Source organism: Grammomys surdaster, unplaced genomic scaffold (genome assembly GCF_004785775.1).
Source record: "Grammomys surdaster isolate TR1022 unplaced genomic scaffold, NIH_TR_1.0 125698, whole genome shotgun sequence".
In the NCBI taxonomy this organism is placed as follows: domain Eukaryota; kingdom Metazoa; phylum Chordata; class Mammalia; order Rodentia; family Muridae; genus Grammomys; species Grammomys surdaster.
The window spans coordinates 675,795-702,496 of record NW_021620534.1 but is presented as its reverse complement, the minus strand read 5'-3'; the positions used below and the strand labels follow the sequence as shown (position 1 = coordinate 702,496).

At 44.8% G+C, this 26,702-nt stretch overlaps 2 protein-coding genes across 3 annotated transcripts in view; both read right to left on the bottom strand.

Moving 5' to 3' along the window:
* Dzip1l (DAZ interacting zinc finger protein 1 like) overlaps positions 1-7,494 on the bottom strand; it is a 37,836-nt gene extending 30,342 nt beyond the window's left edge. The window contains exons 1-3 of one of the 2 annotated variants that reach the window (XM_028788071.1): positions 7,386-7,408; positions 5,498-5,631; positions 4,272-4,387 (exon numbers count right to left, since the gene is read on the bottom strand). The gene's annotated coding sequence lies outside the window, so the exon portion shown is untranslated. Of the gene's footprint in view, positions 1-4,271; positions 4,388-5,497; positions 5,632-7,385 lie in introns of both variants that reach the window. The other variant, XM_028788072.1, reaches the window with a different exon arrangement.
* Positions 7,495-16,883: 9,389 nt separating this feature from the next.
* A4gnt (alpha-1,4-N-acetylglucosaminyltransferase) lies at positions 16,884-22,894 on the bottom strand. The gene is made up of 2 exons (XM_028788046.1): positions 22,484-22,894; positions 16,884-17,498 (listed from the first exon to the last, which is right to left on the bottom strand). The coding sequence occupies exons 1-2, from the start codon at positions 22,892-22,894 to the stop codon at positions 16,884-16,886; spliced, it is 1,026 nt and encodes a 341-aa protein (XP_028643879.1).
* Positions 22,895-26,702: the final 3,808 nt, after the last annotated feature.

The following is a 26,702-nucleotide window of genomic DNA, read 5'->3' as shown; positions in this document are numbered from 1 at the left end:
TGCAATCTCGAAGTATGGATTTACAAATAGAGAGGGTACCGTTATCACAATTCCACAAACCAAACTGGAATCTGGATGGGGAGGATGGTCTTCTCCCACCAGGGAGACCAAAGCTGAACTGCAGCTAAGCATTCACCGGCCTTCAAAGTTTGTAGACCTGAACTACTCAGCTGTAATAAGGTTCTCTTCTTGGAAGATTTGCTTTGACCAAAGGCCCATCCCTTTTCCCTTAAACCTCTAATTCATCCACTCATAAAAATCTCCCTTTTTACTGTATACCTGTTTGGACTTAGCCCAGCTGTTAGAATTGTAGGTACTGTGTGATGTATTAACCACATCCCTAGTCCCCGCTTTGAGGTTCAGTGTGGCTCCTTCTGCCACAGTACTGTCTGCAGACCTCTTTGGATGCTCCTCAGAATGGCCACCGGCTGCCCTGAGCCTAGCTTTTCAGTTTCCATCCCTCTCCTTCCTTTCTCAGACACTCCTCCCAGAACAACACCATCTAGCATAAGCATGCTGCGTCGTCACCAGAAGACAAGTACATTTATTTCTACCCTGTTCAATGTGTCAGGTAGCCAGCCAACGAAACAGGAGTTGGCTGACAAGGCACTCACCATGCTTAGCTCCAGGTTGCAGCCTCACCACCAGAGCCTCAGAGACAGTTGCTCCCAACAAGCCATGCCTGACAACAGCAGGTAACCAGGCATGCTGTGTACAAGGGTAACAGGACACCCACTTCCTGCCCTCACGTGCCTGAGAACCTCACTCTTTAACTATTTAAGCTTTGACCTCCAGTGTGTGCCAATAGTTCTCTCTCTAATGATAAGGCCACAGATCTCCTTCACTAGCTCTCTCTACTCTCTCCCACCTCTGGTCGCTCTTGCCAGCCTTCCCATTCTGCAATGACTATTCTTCCTCCTTACCTTTAAGACAGGGGTTCGAGTCCTCCCTGACATTCATCCACTGTTCACCAATGGACCATTTCTTACTGTAATCTCCTGAGGATGAGATCACATACCCAGTGCTTCAGCTACTCTGGGCCTACTCTTGACTGAGCCTTGGCTATCCCCAAATTTCTTTGCTCAGGTCCTTTCTGCCTCTTGAGACTTTTGGACCCAACTCTGAGCCCAAACTGCTTATATTTCAAACTCAACTTCCAACAGTGCCTAGAAAGTAGCAATAAATACATGAAATGCCAGGTAAGACAGAAGCTTCAGCACATGCCTGATGACAGATGCCTGATGACAGACTGATTCTCTGCCCTTCTGTCTAGACCTCAGTAAAGCCGCAATTCTCAGAGTCCTCTGCTTCCTTGGCCAGCAGCAATAGCATCACCAAGAACGAGTTAGAACCCAGGGCTGGAAGGCAGTTCTGTTGGTAAAGTGCCTGCCCCCAGATGCATGAAGGCCTGCATTTGCATTCCCTAGAACCCACATAAAAGCCAAGAACAATGGCGCCTAAATGTAACCCTAGCACTAGGTAGGGGATGAACACAGGATGATCCCTGGAATGCAATGGCCAGCCAATCTAGCCAATTTGTGAGCTCTGGGTTCAGCAAATAACCAAGGTGGAGAGCCCACAAGACCATTCATCAGGGAAAGTCTATACCACATAATTCCAATGACCTGAGCTAGATCCCTGGGACCCCATAAAGGTGGGAGGAGAGAACTGACTCTATGAAGTTCTCCTCTGACCTCCACATGCATGCCATACCCCCTCCTCTATATCTCACTCAGAGAGAGAGAGAGAGAGAGAGAGAGAGAGAGAGAGAGAGAGAGACCAACAAACACCAAGGCAGAGAGCAGTAGAAGAAAACACCCTCTGCAGTAGAGTGCTAAGGATTATAGCAACAGGGAGAGTGTTTCTCAAAACAATTCCTAGCCGGGCAGTGGTGGCGCATGCCTTTAATCCCAGCACATGAGAGGCAGAGGCAGGTGGATTTCTGAGTTCGAGGCCAGCCCAGTCTGTCCAGGTCTGTTTTGCTGCTCTGGTCCTCCGGTCAGGGTCTAGCAAGAGAGAGAGTGAGGATGGAAGGCCAAGAGACACGAAGAATGAAGACAAGACAGAGTCTGATCAAGTCTCCTTTATTGAAAGGAAATCCTGGGTATTTATACCCTTTACCACATGCCTTGCCCTCGTGGACAAGCACAGCTAAAGGCACTATGTCATGTGCCTTGTAGCGCAGATATCACAAGTGCCTAGCAGCGTGGAGACCACATGCACCTTGCAGCTGGGGGCACTAAGCAGCAAAACAAGATATGTGAGAAAAACAAGATGTTTATCAGAGTGTGCTCAGCTGTTGTAGGCTGTTGAAAACAAGTTTCTTGTCAGGGTATATGGCTCGAAATGTCTGCAAAGATGATAGCCGCTTTCTGCTATGACTTGGCTCCCAACACTGGTCTACAAAATGAATTCTGGACAGCCAGGGCTATACAGAGAAACCTTGTCTGGAAAAACCAAAAAAATAAACAAAACAAAACAAAAACAATTCCTAGGGGCTAGAAGGATGGCTCATCAGTTAAGAGAACTGGCTGCTCTTACAGAGGACCCAGGTTCGAGTCCTGCATTCACATGACAGCTTACAGCTATCTATAACTCCAGCTTCCGGGACTCTGAAGGCCTCTTCTATCCTCTGCAGAATGTAGTACTTATACAGACATGCAGGCAAACACTCATACACATACAATAAACGTGTATTTAAAAGGAACAGTTCCTAAAGAGCTGCCATCACATTCTGAGTCACAGAGAAAAAAAAAAAATGTTTGCCCAAGGTCCAGAAGCTTAATTCAAACCCAAGCAACACAACTTCTGGGTCTTGGGGTGTCAGCCACTGTTTCTGCTGCCCCTCAGTACAGACAATCCCCTGGTGTTTCCTTCTGCTTGTGCTCAAGATGGACACAGGCCTCAAAGCTCTGTTCATCTTGACTGTCACCATAGTCCAAATTTCCTAGCTCTTCTCTGGGATCCCAGAACATGGAGCACTCTGGTCCATGTCAGCAAATGATTCCCAAGCCTTAGCCAGGCACCATGGATAGTGTTAGGTACAGATGGGAATGCCACAGAATGGCGCCTGTCATTATGAAGGAACAGCAAGCAGGGAGGGAAGGAGGAAGAAAAAATAAAAGGAAAAAAGCCAACATGGCTGATCTCCATCTACTGTCCTAAGGTTTTACACAAGGCACCCCGTTCCAACATGGCTGATCTCCATCTACTGTTCTAAGGTTTTACACACGGCGTCCCGTTCACTCCCTGCAGCATCCCATTGCACCCAGGAAGAAGCCAGGAAAGTGAATCAGGAAAGGAACAGTTCTCTCACAATCACTGAATCACAGTGTCTGGCTCTAGAGTTCATTCTCTGAGAAGACGGAGGAATATGCAGAACTTACGCTGGAGAATGGTAAGCGCCAGGGTAGGATCCAGGGAGGGGGATCTACCCCAAGACATAGCCATGCCCTTCCTCCCCTCTGCTCCCCATGTGTGAGGTTGTCGGGGCTGCACAATGCCTTACTCTTGTCTATCAAGTCTCAGTCTCCAACCTATTTCCTGATGACTATTAAACTCAACAAAACTGCTAACATCTTACACCATCTGCCTCAAAATTCCGTGTTCTTGGAGTTCTGGGGAAATGAGGCTAAGACAACCGAGAGCTAGAATCAACAGGAGTTAGTTAACTTTCATTTGGACTCGCTACAGGGAAATGTAGTCCCAGAGACATGTCTGACATAACACACTCACAGATTAACCCCACTGGCTCTCGTGAGTGGACTCAGGTACATCAGAGAGGCCTCCCAGTGCCCAGCGTGGCTGTCAAGATCGGGCCTCACAGCTTGCTCTCCTGGTGTCCACAAACCTTCCTTTTTCACACCCTCAGCAAACCCCATAAACACTGTGAGGGGAAACCTCACTCCACTTACATAAGACTCTGAAGTAGAGTTCTCAGTTCACGAGGCTTTACTGCACCCCCACGTGTAGCACTCCTATCTTCTCTGGTTCTTTAGAGGTCTGGTTCCTAGATGTCTGGGGCTAGGAACACTAGCAAAGGGTACACTAGGAGGCAAAGGGTACCCTGGGGCAAAGGGTACACTAGGAGGGTGGGAATTCCTATAGATGGCAATCTGATGAGAGCAGCTATCACTTATCAAGCACCTACATGTCAGGCACAGCACCAGACTTCAGAGGTGCTGTCTGACTCCACAAATCCGTGTCCTCCCAACAATGGCAGAGGTATCATAGGGATGATACAAGATTGTTTCATTGTGGAAATACAGTACCTGAGATTTCTCGAGGAGAACAGAAGGACTGCCAGGGTTCACAGCAAATCATGACAGGGTGAGTGCTGGAGACCATAAATCCTCAACGTTGTTGTCTCTGCTACAAAGCTGGCTTCCTAGGCAGAAGACAAAGCCACATGAGCATGTTGCTGGTTACCAAGAAACCACGCACCCCAGGGGCAGGAACGCAAGCTTCTCCAGACTGAGTTATCAGCAGACTGTTTTCCCACATCTGGGACTAGAAACACAAGGCAGAGATGATTCACCAGAGTTAGGAAAGCTGGGACTGTGTTACCTGCCTCTACAGGTTTTGATGGGGTCCAGGGAAACTCCCTAATCCTTCTTCACTCAAAGGAGTTGGTGATTCAAATGGAGCTTTGTGCTAGTGTTTCAAGCTTGCTCCCTTGTTGAGAACATTCATTTCCCCCCTGCAGCAATTCCACACTCGCTATTTAAAAAAAAAAAAAAAAAAGCGGCAGTGTTTACTACCTCCCAAGTCACCAGCTCCATGGGGAAACAGATCCTGGAAGCTGCATGGCTCTTCTGCTCACCTGAATTCTGCCAAAGATAATACTGTCCAAACATCTGGGGCTTTGGTTTGCTTTTTCTCTCTTTCTCTCATCTAAATTGCATCTCCACATCTTACCGTCTCTTTTTCTTCCTCAAAAATGAAACTAAGAGGAAAGTTTGGAAGGCGCCAGGCTTCTGAGGGGCTATGGGCAATCATTTACAAACTTGCCCTGGCTTCCAAGCTACCTTCACAGTGCCTGCCCTGGGGAACTCCCGGGCTTGTCATTAGAGCTAATTGTCAAGGCTGCCAAGGAAACCTTCCCACAGTTTGCAAACACGTTCTACACACAGTAGAGGCAAGGGAGCACTGGAGCCCCTAATGGAAATGAGAGGGAGCTGGGATTCTCCAGAAGACTTCTTTTACAGACCCTGGTCTCGCTCTTAGGGTTTCTTGTTTTATTAAAAAATGTTTTTAAAAATTAAAAAGGAAGATCCATTTCCACTCTTAACTGTCTAGCCTAAGGGCTGCATCCGCTCTCAGAACTTCCAAGCAGCAAGAGAGAGATTCACACTCTGAGGCCCACTCTGCCTAACGACATCAAAACAGTTTCCTCTTAACTGCTTGTTGGTGTGGATGTGCTGGTGGGGACCTAATGCAGGGCCTCACTAAGTATGAACTCTACCACTGAGCTACATCTCCAGCTCCAAGGACTTACGTGCTCCCTGGTAGGCCAACCATATTCCAGGGCAGGCCTTACACACAGAGTGGTAGAACAGCCGAGCGGTGGTGGCGATTGCCTTTAATCCCAGCACTCAAGGCAGAAGCAGGTGGATCTCTGTGAGTTCCAAGCTATCAAAAAAAAAAAAAAAAAATGAAAAAACAAACAAAAGAAAACTGGACTGGAAGGAGGAGTCTCAAAGTTGGGGGGTGGAGGAGTGAGGGCAGGAGGGGTAATGATCAGAATACATACAGGAAATTCTCAAAGAATTTTTTAAAATGTATAAAAGCTTATTGTAAATTAGCATCACAATTTTTTTCTTTAAAATAAAAATGGAGGTGGGCTTTGACTGGTGGCTCCTGGGAGTATCTTGGAGAATAGGCCTTGCGTGACCTATTATCCCCAGGCACAGAAGTGTCAAAAAAAAAAAAAAAAAACCTGCTTCACATCAGAAAGATGTGAAGACTATACGGGTGTTTCTTGTCTATTAAAGAAAGTGCTGTTGCTTCCTAACAGAGCTTCTCCATCTTTATTCTGGGTCAGACCTCTCACTACAATCACCAGGCAAGTGATTAGCCTGTGGGAGAAGGTAAGTTGTTGGCTAGCCCTGCTGGCCACAACTGTCTCTTTCTGCAAAGTGACCACAGGACATTCAGAACTGCCTACCAAGTGCTCCCCTTCTCTTAGTGTTCTGAGTGGCACAAATGTTCTTCTGAGAAAAGTTCAGCTCCTAACCGCACAAAGTTTCTGCCCCCAACTTAAGGCGCGCGCCTGAAACAGTGGTTCTCAACCTGTGGGTCGTGACCTCTTCAGGGTCGCATATCGAGTATATTTTATATTCCATACTTACACTAAAAATTCATAGCAGTAACAAAATTACAGTTATTAAGTAGCAACGAAAAAATTTTATGGTTTGGGGGTCACACAACATGAGCTGTATTAAAGACCTGCAAGCATTAGGAAGGTTCTGTTCTAAAACCATTTCCACAGGAGGGAGCAGATCCTTGGTGCTGGCAGGCAGACAGACAGACAGACAGACCGACCTTCTCTGAGCAGGGTTTTCACCTGCCAGACCACACCTTGGGGAAGGAAGGAGAAGGAAGTAACCATCTTGCTGAACACTTACAGACAGATGGAAGAGTAGGGTTAGAACATCTCACACTCCAGAGGCCTCTCCTAATCCTGGTAAAAATCAATTCCTGGAGACATGGCCAGGACAGCATCAGCCCTGGGCCTTTCAGGACCCTTGTGAACACAGTCCTACCAGGCCCTGTCCTCTGCTCCTGCCTCGTACACTTTTGTCCCGTGGACTTCTAATCACATCCACCCCTAGTGCTGTACTCCTGCTAAACTTCAGCCCGGGACCGGAAGCGGAGGAACCTAAGAACGCCAATCTTTATTTAAAAATCATCTTGTTAGTAACCGAATCCCACTTCCCTACAGAACTCAGATCTTAGTCGTTTAGGTCGCTTTCTTGTTTTCAAAAACTGCATTCCCAAGACCCCCCTCCTGAAAAGCCAAGAGTTGGTTGTCAGACACCCCCCCCCCCCATTCCGCGCCTCCGTGCCTCCAACCATGCGAGTTCTTCCCCGCCAGGGTACCTCAGTCCTGAACAATCCGAGGCCGCTGGGATGGAGGCGCAGGGTGCGGACGTCGTGAGGCACCCTCGGCCACGCAGCCGGGTTCCTAGCTTGGCGACCGCAGCCACTAATGTTTAACCTGCGCGCGCAGCGGCCAAGTAGCTCGGCCTGGAGCCTCGCTCCCTCCCGCGGCTCCCGGCTAGATTCCAGGCATAGTTTTCCGGGGAGGCCTGGGTCAGTCTGGGGGTCAGCCGGAGCAGAGGCTGATAACTGGAGGTCTTGGGGATTGCCACGTCCCGACTCACCCCATCCGCAGGTCCAGACTCACTCCATCTGCAGTGCAGCCGGAGGATGCTGGCAAACACGCGGACCCAACGCCTCTCTCCGCGCCAGTAGCTCAGGCCTGGGGTCTGCGGTGCTTCCCATCCCCACCCCTACCCCATCCCATCCACCCACAGCAGAGGCGGAGCCTCTCCCCAGCGCCAGGGAACAGCTATTTTTAGAGCTGCAAGGGATGGGGGGGGAAAGAAGGGCGTGCTTCTTTGAATCCGTTAAGGAAATAAAGCACCCAAGTTCCCAGGCGTTGATGAATGGCAGGACAGACTCTGTCGCCATCCCTTCACTCTACATCTTGCCCATGGCAGCATGGAGCTACTGTCTGCAAGCCCGCAAAACTAAAGGAATTTGACTTGAGCCCACATTAGGAGACCCATAGGTGTAACTCCAATTTGATCAGATGGCAGTCACCTTCCAGATCCCTTATCCAAAGCTCAGGCAGGAGTTGAGGGTATTATTTTCTCTCTCCTGATTATAAGTCCCTGATTCCTTCTCGTTGGGTGTCTCATCTCATGACTAAGTTCAGGGAGGTTTTGGTGTATCTTAGGACCTTTCTGTCACCACAGCCTCAATATGCCAAGCGCTGCATCTTGGGACAGAAAGAACAAAAGTGCTGAGAATAAGCGTTGTTGCCAAAGGTGGGAAGAAACTCAAATTTCTGTGAGTTATTGATGGGAATTCAAAACTGTATTACCACTATGGGAAAAAAAATGGCTTGCCGTATTCAGCACTATTTGAAAATATTACAAGGATTAGGAGGTGTGGCCTTGTTGAAGAAAGTGTGTCACTGGAGGTGGGCTTTGAGGTTTCAAAAACCCATGTCAGACCCAATCTCCCAGCCCATCCTATGGATCAGGATGCAGCTCTCTCAGCGACTTCTCCAGCACTGAGGCCTGCCTGCTGCCATACTCCTTGCAATTATGATAAGTGAACTAAGCTTCTAAAACTGTAAGCAAGCCCCCAGTTAACTACTTTCTTTTGTATGAGTTGCTTGGTCGTAGTGTCTCTTCACAGCAACTGAAAATAAATAAGACATGTCTAGCCCTATATCCAACGAAGCTTAAAGCAAGACCCCAAACAGACATTTGGACACTTATATTTAATGAGCTGTCAAGATGGCTCAGCAGGTAAAGGACTTTGTCACCAAGTCTGATGTCCTGAGTTGAATTCCTGTAACCCACATGGTGAAAGGAAAGAAACAACTCCTGAAAGTTGTCCTCTGACATTTGGGCATATAGAGGCACACACACACACACACAAAATAATAATATTTTTAACAACAGCCAAAATGTGGAAATAATCCAAGTGTCCGTTGGCAGCTGATTGGCCAAGAACGTGTGGTTTACACAGGCAATGGAATATCATTCACCCTTAACGAGGAAGGAAATACTGACGTGTGTTATTACATGAACTAGGTTTACCTTTAGTCCATTTAGAATACTGTACTACAATACTACAGACTAAACAGAAACCCCTTCCGCCTGCTTCTGGAAGCTAGGAAATCTAAGATCAAGGCATCAGCAGATTCTGTCTTTGCTGAGCACCTATTTTCTGATCAACATGGTAGAAGGATCTAGTAGTCCTCAAAAGACTTTTCTGTAAGGGCACTAAATCCAGCTGTGAGGTCTCTACTCCCATGACTGCCAGCACTTCCATTACAGATAATTATGAGCCCCCATGTGGTTGCTGGGGATTGAACTCAGGACCTCTGGAAGAGCAGTCAGTGCTCTTAGCCGCTGAGCCATCTCTCCAGCCCAGGAGTCCCATTCTTTTGTTTTGTTTTTGTTTTTGTTTTTGTTTTTGTTTTTCGAGACAGAGTTTCTCTGTGTAGCCCTGACTGTCCTGGAACTCACTCTGTAAACCAGGCTGGCCTCGAACTCAGAAATCCGCCTGTCTCTGCTTCCCAAGTGCTGGGATTAAAGGCGTGCGCACCACCACCGCCCGGCAGGAGTCCCCATTCTTAATAACATCACTGCTACTGTTTCATCACTGCTACTGAGTCCCCAAAGGTCCATGTGGTAAAGTCTTGGTCCCCAGCATGGTGCTATGAGAGTTTGGTGGACCTTAAGAGATGAGGCCTAGTAGGGAGACTTCAGGTTATAAGGTATAGACCTTGAGGGTGATAGTGAGATCCCAGCACCTGCTTCAGGAAAAAAGACAGGAGATTCTTTCATAGAAAGCTAACCGATTACCGATCCTACATCCAATAGAGGGCGAATATCCAATATATATACAAAGAGCTCAAAAAATTAGGCTCCAGAGAATCAAATAACCCTATTAAAAATGGGATACAGAGCTAAACGAAGAATTTTCAACTGAGGAATATCGAATGGCTGAGAAGCACCTAAAGAAATGTTCAACATCCTTAGTCATCAGGGAAATGCAAATCAAAACAACCCTGAGATTCCACCTCACACTAGTCAGAATGGCTAAGATCAAAAACTCAGGTAATAGCAGATGCTGGCGGGGGTGTGGAGAAAGAGGAACACTCCTCCATTGTTGGTGGGATTGTAAGCTGGTACAATCACTCTGGAAATCAGCCTGGCAGTTCCTCAGAAAATTGGACATAATATTACCTGAGGACCCAGATATACTACCCTGGGCATATACCCAAAAGATTCTGAAACATAACAAGGACACATGCTCCACTATGTTCATAGAAGCCTTATTCATAATAGCCAGAAGCTGGAAAGAACCCAGATGTCCTTCAACAGAGGAATGGATACAGAAAACGTAGTACATTTACACATGAAATACTACTCAGTTATTAAAAATAATTACTTCATGAAATTCTTAAGCAAATGGATGGAACTAGAAAATATCATCCTGAGTGAGGTAACCCAATCATAAAAGAACATACATGGTATGCACTCACTGATAAGTGGATATTAGCCCAAAAGCTCAGACAACCCAAGATTCAATTCACAGACCACATGACGCTCATGAAGAAGAAAGACCAAAGTGTGGGTGCTTCGGCCCTTCTTAGAAAGGGGAACAAAGTACTCATGGGAGCAAATACAGAGACAAAGTGTGGAGCCGAGACTGAAGGAAAGGCCATCAAAGTCACCAAACGCAGACACTATTGTGGATGCCAAGAACCGCATGCTGACAGGAGCCTGTTATAGCTGTCTCCTGAGAGGCTCTGCCAGAATCTGACAAATACAGAGGTGAATGCTTGCAGCCAACCATTGAACTGAGCAAGTGGTCCCCAATGGGTTCCCCAATGGAGGAGTTAGAGACAGGACTGAAGGAGCTGAAGGGGTTTGCAAACCCGTAGGAAGAACAACAATATCAACCAACAAGAACCCCCAGAACTCTCAGGGACTAAACCACCAACCAAGGAGTACACATGGAGGGACCCATGGCTCCAGCTGCATATGTAGCAGAGGATGGCCTTGTCAAGCATCAATGAGAGGGGAGGCCCTTGGTCCTGTGAAGGCTCGATGCCCCAGTGTAGGGGAATTTGAGGGCTGGGAGGCAGGAGTGGGTGGGTGGGTGAGGGAACACCCTCATAGAAACAGGGGAAGGGGGAAGGGGATAGGGGGTTTCCAGGGTGGAAACTGGAAAAGGGGATAATATTTGAAATGTAAATAAAGAAAATATCCAATAAAAAATGTATTAATCTACAAGAAAGAAAGAGAGAAAGAAAGAAAGAAAGAAAGAAAGAAAGAAAGAAAGAAAGAAAGAAAGCTAACCAATATACAAAGTAAAAGAAGCTAGCCATAAAAGGGAAAGGGCGTGTGATTCTATTACAGGGCTACCAAAGAGAGTCAAGTTCATAGAGACAAATGTTGGAGAGTGGTTACTGGAAGCCATAGAGATGGAGGCCTAAGAAGGTTCTTGATGAGTGAGAAGTTTCAGTAGGGAAAAAATGGTGAGAAGCTTTCAGAGATGCCTGCAGAGATGGCTACATGACAATGTAAATGTTTAATGTCCTGTTTTATACTTGAATGGTTAAAACAGTGAATCTTATGTTGCGTCTATTTTACCACAAGGTTTTAAATGTAAGAGGGGAAATGGGATCAGACAGAAGGAACAAGTAAGGCTGTCTAGAAGTCAGGTCCTCTGATGGGACATCTTGCTTTTCCTCTCTTCTGACCAGGATACCCTTTTCACTAGCTGAGAGCAAAGTGTCCAGGCTTTGAAATCAAAGACAAGTCCATACTCCTCATCTCCAAACTGTGTAACCCCGGGAATGTCACTTTAACCTCTGTGACCTTCAGTTTTCCTTAACTACAGTTACCTTAGCTATAAAGTAAGAAAAATAACTTGAATTAGCAGAGTTGTTAATGAACACTAAATTAGCTAAAATATCCCTAGGCTCAGCTCAGGCCTGGGCAATCCATGGTGTGTCCTTCTGGGCTCACAGTGAGCATTCTTGCCTATTGGCTTCCTGGCTGTCTTCTCACTACAATCCTCAGAGTTTACAGAGGGTAGCTGATGGTACCTGTGTGTACACTTGTGTATGTGTGTGATTTCCACCAGCCTCGGTTTCCCCATGTATAAACCAGTTAGTTTCCTTTGCTAAGGCAAACTTGATATGCACCCAAGTTAACCTTGGCGGAAAGCCGAAGCCTCATCCTTAGCTGACCAAGACGCCCGTACATGAGATGCTCAGGTATTTATTTCCCTTTCCCTGGGCCTCAGTTCAACATTTGATACAGGAAAGTCTTGACTGCATAGCACGTGCAAGGTCTGTGGTTTTTATTTTGCTTGCTTGCTTGCTTGCTTGCTTGCTTGCTTGCTTGGTTTTGTTTAGTTTTGTTTTTTTGTTTGTTTGGTTGGTTGGTTGGGGTTTTTTTGGGTTTTTTTGTGAGAAATCACAAACACTAAATAACTGTCACCTTCTGCTGCTGCAGCATCCAATATGGCGGCCTCAGTGAGGACCTTGGTTACTCCGTGTCTAGGTCCAGGGAAAGGAGATTGGCTGGAGATCACTGCTGCCCTGAACTGCTGAGGTCATGACTGTTGGCTGAAGAGAAGAGGGGTGGGTTTTAATATCTATGGTCTCCACCTTGTTCTGCAGCCCTTTATCTCCTAAGCCTAGAACCAAATTTCCACTCTTGGCCCAGCTTAGATCTTACCACAGATATACCCTGCCCTACACCTCACACAGGGATCACAGAAAATAGTAAGAAATGCCTGAGCAGCCCCCCAAATTGCTGCCATTATAAGAAAGAAGCCAGCACCTATCCAAACCCCTGGCATGACCAGGAAAGATCTATGAGGTTGCTTTAGGTCAAAGGTGCTTTGTGAGTTTACATAGCATTGACGCAGGGATGCAAAGGCCCATGGTCAGAGGGAGAGGTTACCAAAAATGTAGTCTGATCATTTCTCTTGAAAATTTTGAGAATCTGGCCAGGCAGTAGTGGTGCATACCTTTAATCTTAGCACTCCAAAAGCAAAGGCAGGCTGATCTCTGAGTTTGAGGCAAGTCTGGTCTACAGAGTGAGTTCCAAGACAGCCAGGTCTATTACACAGAGAAACTCTGTCTCAAAAAACAAAAATCCAAGAATCTGGCAACAATAGGCCTGCATGCTCACCTGTATGGAGTGGCTGGACCTGAGGGGACCTCTTCCTTATCTAGAACTTATACTTTAGCTCTTTGCCTGAAAACATCAACTTTGAAGGAAATCTTTCCCTTCCAGAAGAGACCTCTTTTCTCAGGGAAAAGGGTGTCTTCTGAAAGAACAATTGAAATGCAGGGTTCAAAAAAGCCAGCCGGGCAGTGGTGGCGCACGCCTTTAATCCCAGCACTTGGGAGGCAGAGGCAGGCAGATTTCTGAGTTCGAGGCCAGCCTGGTCTACAGAGTGAGTTCCAGGACAGCCAGGGCTACACAGAGAAACCCTGTCTTGAAAAACCAAAAAAATAAAAAAAAATAAAAAAATTTAAAAAAAGCCTAAAAGACCAGGAAGAGTGCTGATTGATCTGTTACTCACTTGACTGACAGTGATGGAGACATGATCAGGACAGACCCATCTCGGTGACTTTATGCCTAGAACTTCAGTTTCATCTTTTCAAGCTTGAGAGTGGCTTTGAATTGCAAATATAGCATTTAATTCATTAAATGTATCTGATCTAGAATTCTAAGAGTGTAAATAATATTTCAATATAGCTATGACTTTAACACAACCTGAAACTGGCCAGGATGTTTTATGACAGAACATAGGCTGGCCCAATGCTATCAATACTGTTCTGCCTTATGGTCTATATTCAAAATTGTAAAACATTATAAACACTAAAAGTTAATAAAAATGAAGACAACTTAAGCTCCCAAATCAAGAATCTCTGTGCCAGCATGATCAAAGAGACCATACCAAACCTGCTACTAATTCAGAAATTACACTTAAGACCCTGTCTATGAGCCAATCTTTGAGCATAGCCTGGCCAGGGCTCTCTGGAAGAGCTTAACAGTGCTCTTGGTTACCCACCAGAACTTGATGGTAAAACCTAATTGCTGAAACACCACAATCTGATCCTAGGGCATAGGTGAAATCAAGTAGTACTGGTCTGAAGTCTCCTGCCTGCTGGCTATCTTCATAGTGCCAAAAGTTGCTTTCTAGACTGCTGGGAAAGAAAAGCCATCAATAGTCTTACCCAGACATGCCTATTATAACCCTATGAGTTACTATAATGATCTGTCTGGCAAGATACACCCATTGGTGCAATAATGGCATGAATATATCATGTTGGAAGTAGCCGACAACTTTTTAGTTGAATTTAGGCTGCTTTAGGTACACTCCAGAGGAGGGCACTCATGCCTGGCACTGCAAACTTGAAGAAGTAACACCCGACTACAATTGCTTTGCTAAAGGGTCATAGTATCAGACTGTCTTTTAAGTAAATACTTAATCCTTTTTCATTTCTTTAATGTTTAAGACATGGTCGTATTATGTAGCCTGGATGACCTGAAGCTCATTGTGTAGGCCAGGCAGGCTGCTCTCCAATTTCACAGAGATACACCCACCTCTGCCTTGTGAACACTAAAATATTTTAAGAGCCAAAGATCAGGGAAGATCATTGTAAAATAATGTCTTCTGGATATGATAGGGCCAAAGCATTCATGAGTTTACAGGAACTGCAGTTGTTGGTCCAAGATCAACCCAGGCAGCACTCCAGCAGGAGAAAGAAGGGATTCATGAGGACCTATTGTCAGTTGGTGGATTCTGGGATAGGGAGAGTTCATTTTCTTCAGCCATATGGTCTGTTACAGGTTGCTCATGTTTCAGTGGATGCTGCCCAAAACCATGCACATACAGGCAGCACTAATTGGATTCAGTAGATAGAAAAACAAGAAGAAGAAGGAGAGGGAGAAGAAGGAGAAGGAGAAGGAGAAGAAGAGGAGGAAGAGGAGGAGGAGGAAGGAGGAGGGAGAAGAGAAGGAGGAGGGAGAAGGAGAATTACAGGGGAACAACAGAGGGTAGATAAAATCTAAATGCATTGTATTCATGAATGAAATTACTAAAGAATAATTTTTAATTTTTAATAAATAGTAAAATCAAAAACTAACAGACTAAAAAATGCAACATAATATTAAAGTATTATTGTTTTTAACATATGGAGTGGCTACAAATTAATAAAAGTAGAAAAATACCCCAACATAAAAAAATAGCATGTTATTGCATGCTATTACATAATAAGAATAAGAAAATATGTATCTGGTTAAACACAGGTAACAATCAACCTTTCCAAAACAAACAAGGAAACTTGCATTGCTCAGTTTTCCTCAGAACAACCACTACAGCATTTTAACTCACTCCTTACTACTATACAAATAGTACTTCTTACATAAGTTATTAATTTATTCTATGCTTATTAATCAAAAACTCATTTTACGGCAAAACAAAGGACTTTCTATAAACATCAAATTATCATTATTGCCTCAAAACTGCACACAAACACAACCCAGCATAAAGAAATATGCATGACATTGCTGTTGACCTATTTGATCTCCCTGGAAGCAGTATAGATTTTTGAGAAGTTTAAAGTGTTTTCCCTCGAGTCTCTCAAACTTTTGTGTTCAAGGATGTTCGCTGGACGACACTCCTCAGATTCAACAACGAGAGCTAACATGTATGACCCTGCTTCTTTCCAACAGGGATAACCAAGAAACTCTTATCTGTGAAGAGCTGAACACTACAGTTCGGTGTCTCAGGGATATCATCGTGGGGGAGAGGGACGTGCAGCCTGACTGAGGAGTCAGATATCAGTCCAGCATGTAATGGAATAAATAAACCTGAGTCAGGACACAGGACTTGCGAATGTTTGGGGTTGTTTGGTTTCTTTTACATTTCTTCAGTGTGTGGAGTGTGTGGAGTGCGTGTGCGTGTGTGTGTGCGTGCGTGTGTTTATGTGTGTATGCGCATGCGTGCACTCAAGTACTTATATACCACAGCACACAAGTGGAGGTCAGAGGTCAGCTTGCAGGTGTTGGCTCTCTCCTTCCACTATCTGGGTCATACTCAGTCCTCAGGTTTGGCAGCAAGCACCTTTGCCCAGTGAGCCATTTCACCAGGGTTGTTTTGTTTCGGGGGGAGGAGTTGTTTGTTTTTTGAGACAGGGTTTTTCTGTGTACCCTTGATCACCAGTTGTTTTAATCAGACTATCAGAGCCATGATTCTTGAAAAAGGAACTTTAAGAATGAAAGGCAACAGATGGATACAGTTTCATAAGACATCATCTCAATTTTGTGTTTGGAAAAAAAAATGTAAATTTTTCTTAATAAATTTCTCAGTTTTAGTATTTTGTTATAGTGACAGAAAATGGATTAATACAAATGTCTAAATCAAAGGCCAGGTATGATGCCACATGCCTTTAATCCCAGCATGAGGGAGGCAGAGGCAGGAGGATCTCTGTGAATTGGATGCTATCCTGATCTGCATAGTGAGACCTTGTCTCAATAGTCAAAACAACAACAGCAACCAGGTCCCTTCATTCTACAGATGTTAAAATTAATCGTAACAATATTTAATAAAATAGAACAGTAAACAGACCTTATTTGCTACATACCAGCCTCTCTTGCAGCTACAATCTAGCCAGGGAGATATAAGAATACATGGTATTTGCACTTATTCAGTACTTGCATAAAGTCGTATGAAATGCATTTTCTTTCCTTCTTCTGCTATCCTACTGTCTGGAATAGCCAGGATGATAGGCTGCAGGTCCAGCAGCCACATGAGCATGGACTACAGACAGCAGGAAAACAAACAGAAAGATTCTAGCCTGGGTGTCCAACGGCCACCATTAATAAACCTATCCTAAATTATCTGCCCTCAGACTTGCTGTTTCATGATAGATAAATCAACTTCTACGTTTACAGCAGCTTTTCTTTGGAAGCTTGCTATTGTGACCAGACCAAGTTAAACCTGGAAATGTGGATTAGCACATATCCCCTAGTGACAATATAGACCAAGAGAGAGTCGGACAGCCCAGGAAGCATCTAGTTTCCCATGGCAGCAACGTTGCTCTATCTGGTACCTTTACCTGGATCCTTAGTCACTGTCCCTCCTGCACCTTGGATCAGAACCCTGTAAGTCTTAGGACAGTACTTTTGATAGAGATTTTCCACCAGAGTGTTGCTTCCTCTAACTACAGTCTTGCCCTCTTTATTCATATAGTTCCACAAATGCAGTGCATAGGAGTTATTAAAGGTAGGCTTTGTGTCCCACACTTGGTAGTAGCGCCTCCATGAAGGATAAGGGATGGGGTAAAATCTCTGGGGATGAAGAAAGGAAATATTCAAACACTTCAGGTCACCCAACCCTTGGAAGTCTTTAAGTCTACACCACACCCTTAACATCCTTGTCATCAATTGGGGACCTTGGTTGCCCCAAATGCCTGAGTTATAGTGCTCAACGAAGTTCTCCATACAGGCCCATAGAAAGGGGTGGTGGGGAAGGAACCCAAATACCCCATTACTGGACTGTCGAGAGCCCTGGGCTGCCAAGAAGTTCTCCTCCGGGATGGGTCTGATGGAGATGACATCAGTGTCCATGTAGATACCACCGTACTTCCAGATGATGGCCAGGCGGGATGCATCAGAGCTGACATGGAGCCAGTGTTTCTCTGTTCTGCTGTTGATCTATGGGAACAGGTACAAATGAACCCCCAAACACGAAGGTTGGCTAGGAAAGAATGCAACAAGCTGATTCCCCAAAACCTATTTGACTGCAAGCCAAACTGTAAAATTTTCAATCTACCTTTACCGCCACCCCAAAAATTTTCCCTGAAGAGTTTGTAGCAATTAGCAGCAATGCAAAGATTTTTTTTAGCAGCCATTAAAGATGTCAAAAAGAAAAATTATTTTCTTTCATCAAAGGAGTGGAAAAATAGATGTGAAATTCATCTGGAATTTCACATTGAGCAGTGAGTGTGTCATTCTTCCACGTGGGTTACACTAATCACAAATACAAAACTGTGAAGGATGTTTTTTTTTTAAGTCCTCAAAATGTGGAAGATTGATACTTAGAAAAAAAGTCAACACTAGTTAAGATATGGGGGGGGGGATCTGAGGATACATGTATGTATGTGCCTTTGTTTGCTTGGAAGGTCCTTCAATGAAGTTCACTGAGCATCTACTTACTGTGCACTGAGCACTGCTAAAAAACACAGCAGCAAACCAACAGGCAAGCGTCCCCACTGGGAGGAGATATGACACATACTGCATACATGTGGATAGGGACTATGAAAGGAACAGAAAGACCAGGTGAGGGGATGACTGAGGGGGCGAGAGGGTGCACAATGTGACATTAGGTTTTAGCAGAAACTTGCATGCAGATGTGTGCCCCTCAGACACATCTGGGAGAAAGTTCTAAGTGGAGCAGTCAACAAGTGCAAGGGCCCTAAGTCAGAAGCATATTGGCTCCAGGCCGAAGCAGAGTGGCCAATCCTGACACTATTAATGATACCCTGCTATGCTTGCAGATAGAGCCTGGCACAACTGTCATCTGAGAAGCTTCATCCAGCAGCAGACAGAAAGAGAGGCAGAGACCCACAGCCAAATATTAGGAGAAGCTCTGGGAGTCTTGTTGAAGAGTTCTGCCGGGGGTGGGGGTGGGGTGTTGAGGGAGCCAGAAGGGTCAAGGAAACCACAAGGAGGCCTACAGAGTCAACTAACCTGGGCTCATGGGGCTCACAGAGACTAAACCACCAACCAAGGAGCATGCAAGGGCTAAACCTAGACCCCCTACACGTATGTAACAGGTGTGCAACTTGGTCTTCATGTGGGTCCCCTACCAATTGGAGTGAAGGCTGTTTCTGACACTGTTGCCTGCCTTTGGATCCCTTTTCCTTAGCTGGGCTGCCTTGTCTGGCCTCAGTGGGAGAGGATGTACCTAGTCCTGCTGCAACTTGATGTGGCAGGGCAGGCTGGCACCCATGGGGGGCTCTCCACTTCTCTGAGGAGAAGGGAAGGGGGAAATAGAGGGAGAGGGTTGTGAGGGTTGGACTAGGAGGAGAGGAGGGAGGGGAACTATAATAATCAAGATGTAAAGTGAACTGATTAATTAGTTAATTAATGAATGAAAGAAAAGATTCTACTATGAAGAACAGAAGCAAACTAACAAAAGTCTTTGTAGAAAACCTCACAGTTACAGAAAACCATTTACAATTCCTGAAACCTCAGAAACAGCAATAGCCAGCATGTATCAGTGATCATTCTGAGAGTACTTTGTAATCTATGCAAATCCTCACAGATGGGATGAATGCTCATTCTAAGTTTCGAATGAGAAAACGAGGGACCCAATGCTTTTGTCATTTGTCCCCAGGCATGGGGATGGGGTGGGGGTGGGGTAAACATCTTATCTCCAGATATTCACTCATTCACAAGAGACTACATTTTAGTAAATATCAGTATAACGGGATCGTAAGGATTGTGGCTGAACAAAGAGACATAGAACACCAGAAGCCTCAGAGAGGCTGAAGAGAAACCCTGCCTCAGAGAGGCTGAAGAGAAGCCCTGCCTCAGAGAGGCTAAAGAGAAGTCCTGCCTTGGATGTGAGCTTCCGACTGCTGTCCACCTGAGACAGTGTGAGTGGAGGAAGGGCTGAGAACAATGAACATGCTGGTTCTGGGCTTCTTCAAGAGTTCCAACTGCCTGCAGGGTTCTCGCAGCAAACCCAGCAGCCCTTAGGAAATGATGGCACAACGGATCTTCTCTAACATGTGCCCCCATCTCTCTCCGGGCCCATCTGGGACAGAACATGCCATGGCCCAGTTCCCTCAAGAGTATCATGGTATGAAAGCTATGGTTACACACTCCAGCACAGAGTCCTACAGACTCAGATGGAGCGGGTGCCTAAGGGATCTGCACCTCAGGGTTCGCTTTGCTCCTAAAATCTAACATGACATAAAATCTAGATCCATCTTAGCACAACCCAAGGTTTGCTCCAAAGGATTTTAGTTCCAAGATATTATTTCTGTATCACACTGAAAGAGGGTTCTAAATAGAGCTAAGGTTTCCTTGGATCAGAACTATATGAGGTTTGTTTGTTTGTTTGTTTGTTTGTTTTCAATTTATTTATTTTATGTGTATGAGTGCACTGTAACTGTCTTCAGATATACCAGAAGAGGGTATCGGATCCCATTACAGATGATTGTAAGCCACCATGTGGTTGCCAGAAATTGAACTCAGGACCTCTGGAAGAGCAGTCAGTGTTCTTAACTGCTGGGCCATCTCTCCAGCCCTCATAATGAGGTTTTACTATTTTTTAAAAATAGGGTCTCACTATGTAGCCCTGGCTGTCCTGAAACTCTAGCTGTAAACCAGACTTGCCTCAAAGTCCTCCTGACTCTGCCTCCCAAGTGCCACGACCAAATGCATGTGCCTCCACCAGCTAGCTGGATCTTCTTCTTAAGTAATTCATCTGTGAGAAGATGTAGCGTGCACCATCTCCCAAAATAATAAGCTTTGAGATTACTTTTCCCAAGGAGCAAAATACAGTTTAGATGAGAACAGTCTAGCTCAGTTAAGGGGTAAGTTGTGCAGTTCTGAGGCATCCTCCAGCAGCTAAGAGCCACAGGGACCAAGCTATCTGTCTCCTCTATTCCTGGCACCTGCCTTCCTGGCCTGTTACATGCCCTGATGTTCCTGGGACAGTCACACCCACTTTCCAGAAACCCTGGCTGCCAATACTAGCAGCAGATGAGCACTTAATACACCTGAGTTACTCCACTTCCTCCTGGCCAGTCCCAGTTTGACATTTTCAGTCTCTTATAACAGATGGGACCTTAGCCTCTAAAAGTTACTGGAACCCTAAAGAGAAACTGCTCCTCAGAAGCTGCCCTCTACCCCAACCCCTGCCAGCCTAATCTACTAGAAGGGTCTCAGCAGTCTTAGAGCTTAGTCTGACTAAAAAGACAGCAACTAGCTTCAAGCCTGCCAGTCGCATACCAACCCACCAGAGCCCAGTTATTGGGGCAAGACAGGGCAGGGGAGGAGAGGGTTTTTTTTTTTTCTCCTATATGACTACGCTGTAGTAGGCTGAATAATGACCACCCAAAGACATCAGGCCCTGATTCCTGGAACCTGTAAATATGGGGTAAGGATCTTTGCAGATGTAATTAAGTTAAGGACATTGAGATGAGGTGATGATCCTGGATTACCTTGATGGGTCCTTGAAAATATCACAGATGTCATTTAAAGAGTGAGGTGGGTGGAGACGCTACACACACAAAGGCAAAGGGAGTTTGAAGAAGGAGGCAGCTAGCGGACGGATGGGCTCCAGGCCAAGGAACAGCTTGGCTACCAGAGGCTTATATATAAAAAAAAGGGACAGTCCTGCCACACAGCCCCTGTGGCTTCCAGAGCTGAGAGGGTAAATACAAGCCAAAGATCAAGTGTTAGAGGAGCCCTTGTAAGTTAACACAACGACAGATACAATAACCTCTCTTTTGCTACTTGGCTCACAAAGCTTAAATATTTGCAGACGTTTGGTCCAGGGTGAGTTAGAATTTAGATAGAACTTCACTACGGCAAGTGGATGTTATGACACCAACTTTTAAATTATTTCTGTTTTTAAGAATAACTTTCTTTATAAGAGCAACATTTTTGAAAGTCGCTTCTCTTTCAGTCATATTCAAGTGTCTGTTGTAAACATACAGTCTCTTTAGGTTTTTTGTTGTTTGTTGGTTGCAGTGGGGAGGTGGGGGCTTGATTTGTCTTTGATTTCTATAATTTTTTTTGTTGATTTTTGATTTTTTGTTAAATCTCAAGTAGCCCAGGCTAGCCTACAACTTGCTATGAAGCGAAAGATGACTTTAAATCCATGATCTCCGTATTTCTGACTCTCAAGTAGTGGGTTTACTGGTGTGTCTGCCATGAAGGCTTCCTTGGTTCTTTTTAATGCTGCAGTCGGTTGAGTGGAGAGGACTCTTTCATTCCAGGTTGTCTTATTCTTTCCATGTGACTTCAGTGAAAAGCTCAGTTAAGCCCTGTCCAGTGGAGAACTGCTCTCTAATTCCCTTAAGCACCACCCAACTCCGCATCCTCTGTGAGACCAACATCATACCGAAATATTATTTCCTTGTTAACTGCATACTGCTAAGAGGAGGGCCATCAGATTCCTAGGGGTTCTGGGAGCTTCTCCACCATCTCAATCCAACCCAATCCCATGGAGCACCACGACACCAATTCTTCCTGAAATTTAGACCTCTATCACTTTCATTTTAAATATCGCTTCATTTCTGCCTCTGGTGTTGAAAAGGTTTAACATAGGTGTGTTTTAAGTTATAATGAAAAATAAGGCCTCCATATGCCTAGAAAAGATTAAGAATCCCTTCAGTTAAGAAAAGCCTCCCATATACCAAAGAGCCTCAAAGAAACAAGCCTCGATGCAAAGGGACCAGTCCAATCGCCAGCGAGACTGAGATGTCGCTCATTTACCCGAACCAGAATGCCACAGGCTGAACTGGGCGCAAGTGGAAACCCAGTAGTCTGAGTGCTAGAGTCAACTCTTTCTGAGTCCTTGCACTCAGTTTGCCTGTCTACAGTGAGTGTACTGGACCCATTTTCTACAGGTTCTGTTTCTCCCTCCCTACACAGACTTTCTCAGTGCTTTGAATACTTACTTTGGTGTACCACGAAAACAAGGGTGTGTCTTCGAACAGTTTTTTCATGTCCAAAGGCACAAAGAAAACATTGTTAATGGCCGAGAGGAGGGAGAAGGCTGGGTAGCTGGTATTTGAAGTCAGCTGTGTGGCCTTGCTGAGTCCTTTCATGAAGAAGATGATGGGCTGCTCAGGGTAGATTTTAGCAGCAGACTCCACAGCACAGGAGACCAGTGGAGGTGGCTCTACTCTCTCGGAGGTCTCTATAAACACGATGCTTCGTCCATTCCTCAGGAGGCCTTCCAGCCCCTGTGGAGCTGTGAAAGGGGGCAGGCAAGCAAAGAAGCACTGAGACCTGAGGGTGAGCTGGTAAAGCAGACCACAGGCAAACACCAGGACCAGGGACAGGGAGAAATGAAACTCCTTCAGCATGGCCTCCAGCCCTTCCAGCCTCTCCTTCAAGCAACAGAGTTCATTAGAATTTGCCCTGGTGATCCTGACGCAGACACCCTGCAAGAAAATGAGTAGGAATATCACTTACCGGTTTAGATGAAAAAGAAAAAAAAATCCCAAGAGAAATATGATCAAGTCAAACATGACGACATTAAAAACAAATTCATCTTAGATTTAGATTTATAAAAGAAGACAGTTAATGGTTAATGTACACGCTAGCAATGCACGGTTGTCTTAACAGAAGAAAAGGAAAGCAGTCGCCAGAATATTCAGACGTAGTGGATGTCAGAATGTGGGAAATTTTGAAATGCATCCATCATTTTTAAAAAAAATTTCAAGAGGCTTTCTTAATCTGACAAATGTTACCTGCCAGAACAACACATAGATGATAATATGTAGGTAGTATATAGATGGAAATAGCCGATAATATAAAGAAATCCTAGGCAACAGTATAGAGTGACCAGCTCCTATACAGCTTGGCTGTGATAAAAGCCAGTTGTCACTTTTGCTAGTCAATACTAGTCTAACAATTCTAACCAAGTCAATGAAAGAAAAGAAAAAAAATCACAGCTATAAATATTAGAGGAGGCCAAAGTACCACCAGGTTCCCAACCATGACCACAGATGGAGAAAGTTGAATATAGTATATGTTCCAAAATCAACAGAATTCAGAAGAAAATTAACCAAGGATCTAAACTGAAGGTTAGAGGGTTACATTGTGAACACAGTTTGCAAGCAGGGAAGCTGTAGTTCCAACCTGAACCATTTGCCACCAAGTTCCAGTCTCCAGATAGGACTGTAGAGGTTTCTTCCCTGCAGAAGGTAGCTTGAACACAAGCCAACTCTGAGACAGCAGGAATCTCAGTTCTTAAAAGGCTCATTTTTTTTTTTTTTGACTTCCACATAACTCAGAAAACTCAAATCCAAGAGCCCAGAACTTACTTTTCAGCCAGGGACTTGCAGCTCGCCAGTATTTGAGGTCTTAGAAGTAAGGACACGTTTTTCCTGTATACATTCTGATAACTCACTGCCCAATCTTCCAATTCAACCACACAGAGGAAAGCAACTTATTGGCAGAAGATTAAGACTAAACATAAGAACTCCCTAGGAAGCCCCTCCCTTCCCTAAGCTCCTCCCCCCATACACCCTAAAGTTGCTATACGGAGGCAATAGGAGTTCACAAGATTTTTTAGATAAACCACACACTTGACAAGCCTGTTTGGGGCTCTATCATGGGGGCTCCAAGATAATCCTCTCAAGTGAAGGAAACTGTTTGAGAGTGTGATGCTGGCGCCAGTACATCCTGTACCTGCTCAGTTCAACTTAAATCAAACTCATAGGCAGAGATGTGAAAGGTTCTTCCTGGGACAATCTGTAATTTGACCAAGATTTCTCCTTTGCAATCATGATGAAAAGATTTGATTAAAAGAAAAGAAAGACCATTTGTTCATCAAAGCAATGGACAAACTCCAGTAGCCTAAAGGCCTAAAGATATACAATGAGAACAGACTCTCCAGTGTCAGCTACAGTGGCTGCAGGAGAGGTCTTTCTTTTTCCCTTGATAGACCCTTGTGGAGTAGAATCCTTCTCTTACTCTCACAAAGTCACCTGATAACCCACAACTAGTGTGGGCTCCCTCAAGGTATCTTCAACCTCCATGGTCTAGCCCCATGGTCCCTCTTCTAAACTATTCTCTGCTCACCTACCCTCAGTCCAGAGCTTTCTCTCAGGCAAAAACAGGCTCACCTGGATGCTATGATCAGTGAGGTGCCCTACTGAACAGATTGTGGATCCAGTCCTACATTAAGAGAATTGAAGCTGTCACATTTATTGGTATCTCTGGGTTTCTTGGTCTGAGCATTCCCAGGACTAGCTCTTGGATCTCCACATGCTCCCACTTCGGGGACTGGATTTCTTCTGTGTATCTGATCAGCTCTGGGATCAGGGTACTCTGGCATCTGTCAAGAGTTCCTGGAGTTGTGTAAAAGTGGGTGTTCTTTCCTACAAATAAGAGGGAAGGTTAGTGTTCCTGCTACTTGTTTGGGGCAAACTAGAGAGCTGGGTTTGTGGAAGAGTTATATTCCTTGTGTCTATGTAGATCTAGAAGTTGGTACGAAGGCCTAAACAAAAGAGCTAATGTTCAAGGCATAAAGTAGTGTAGTCAGTGGTCTGTTCAGTGGGGATGGAGATGAGTTTGAATGATGCAGTAAAGTCCCAAGCCTCACAAGTAGGACCTGCTGACCAAGAACCAGGGAGAGTGGTAGACACCTCTATCTATCACAGGCTGACTCTAGGACAAGCAATAGGACCTGTGGGAAGTACAGAAAATAACCTACTTCAGGCTTGCCATGGGGATGAAACGGTTAAAGAAGCAACTCTAGCTTCCCACCAGGAAGAAGAGGAAAGACAATGTTAATGAAGATGGAGTCCAACAGACTGGGACAGACAGACTGGAACAGATTGGTGTACACTGATGATCCCAGCGCTGGAAGGTCATGGCAGGAGGATCAGGAGTTGAGTGTTAGCTTCAATCATACGGCAAGTTCGGGGCCAGCCTGAGGGACATGAGACTTTGCCTCAAAAAAACAAAACAAAAATTAAGGTAGATGGTATTTGGACTCCTTGATAAAAACATAAAGCGGTCTCCTCACTGGGTAAAAATAATTTTTTAATTTATGAATGAAGTTTGCATCACAGTGAGCCTTTCAGGGATAAATCCTTGCCCTCTGTGAATCAGTGCCATGTGTCCAAAAAGCCAATCACAGGTACCTGGGAAATGTTTGTATCACTACTTGATGCCCTTCCCCATCTTCCTGAGAAGGCCTCCTGTGATTCGCAGTCCATGGAACTTCCAAGGATGAGTAGCCAACACATCTAGCCAACACAGCCAGTGTGTCTATTCAGGCCCAGGCCACAGCAGAGGCTCTTAACTCAGACTTCATAGATGCCCTAGCATCTGCAAGGATGGGTTTCAGGAGGTCATCCAGGGGACTATAATTGGCATTAAACTTGGATGTCACTTACCAAGACTCTCTTACTTATCACTTTCAAAAAAAAAATGCTCTAGAGATCAACCTCCCTGTCCCCAGATACTGTTTTCAAAATGTCTTCTTTTTTTTTTTTTTTCACTACAGAATCTCAGGCTTTCCCAAACTCTGCAAGCAATCCCTAGAACCCCCAGTGTGAACATCTGAAAGAAATGTCCAGAGGGCACCTGGACTTTGAGCAGCAGATGTGTTGGGATAGCCTAGTGAGAGTCACCTACGTTACCTGCCTTCCTAGAAACTTCTGCCTTGTGCAAAAGAATTCTTTCCCCACTAGCCAGCATGTAAGCCAGACCCAGTCAACCCAACAGACTATGGAGCCTGAGTAACAGTCTTGGTTAGTAAGGTCTTGGGGAACGTAGACCAGTATGGCCCTAAATATATTAACCAGATAGGAAAAAAAGTCTGAATCCAGTGTTATTTCTATTCCTACTTATGAGGCTGTTTCTTGGATCTTGAAGTTATTTTTTCTTTTCTTTTTGTCTTCTTCCTCTCTTTCTTTCTTCCTTTCTTTCTTCCTTCCTTTCTTTCTTTCTTTCTTTCCTTCTTTCTTTCTTTCTTTCTTTCTTTCTTTCTTTCTTCTTTTAAAAACAAAGTATGACATTTTTCACAGACTTATAGTTAATAATTCTGGTCCCTTTACATTGTTCTTATTCATTGTTTTAGAATCATGTTTTCAGTCCTGTTTTATACTCAATTTCTGAGTTTCCACAGGAATTTGAATATCAATTAAAACATTAAAC

Bases quoted from the DNA above. Each gene is read 5' to 3' on its own strand.
- A4gnt (XM_028788046.1), bottom strand. From the start codon at position 22,894: ATGCTGAAGGAGTTTCATTTCTCCCTGTCCCTGGTCCTGGTGTTTGCC. The intron at 17,499-22,483 runs GTAAGTATTCAA...CTGTTCCCATAG, and splicing joins TGTTTTCGTGGTACACCAAA to ATCAACAGCAGAACAGAGAA.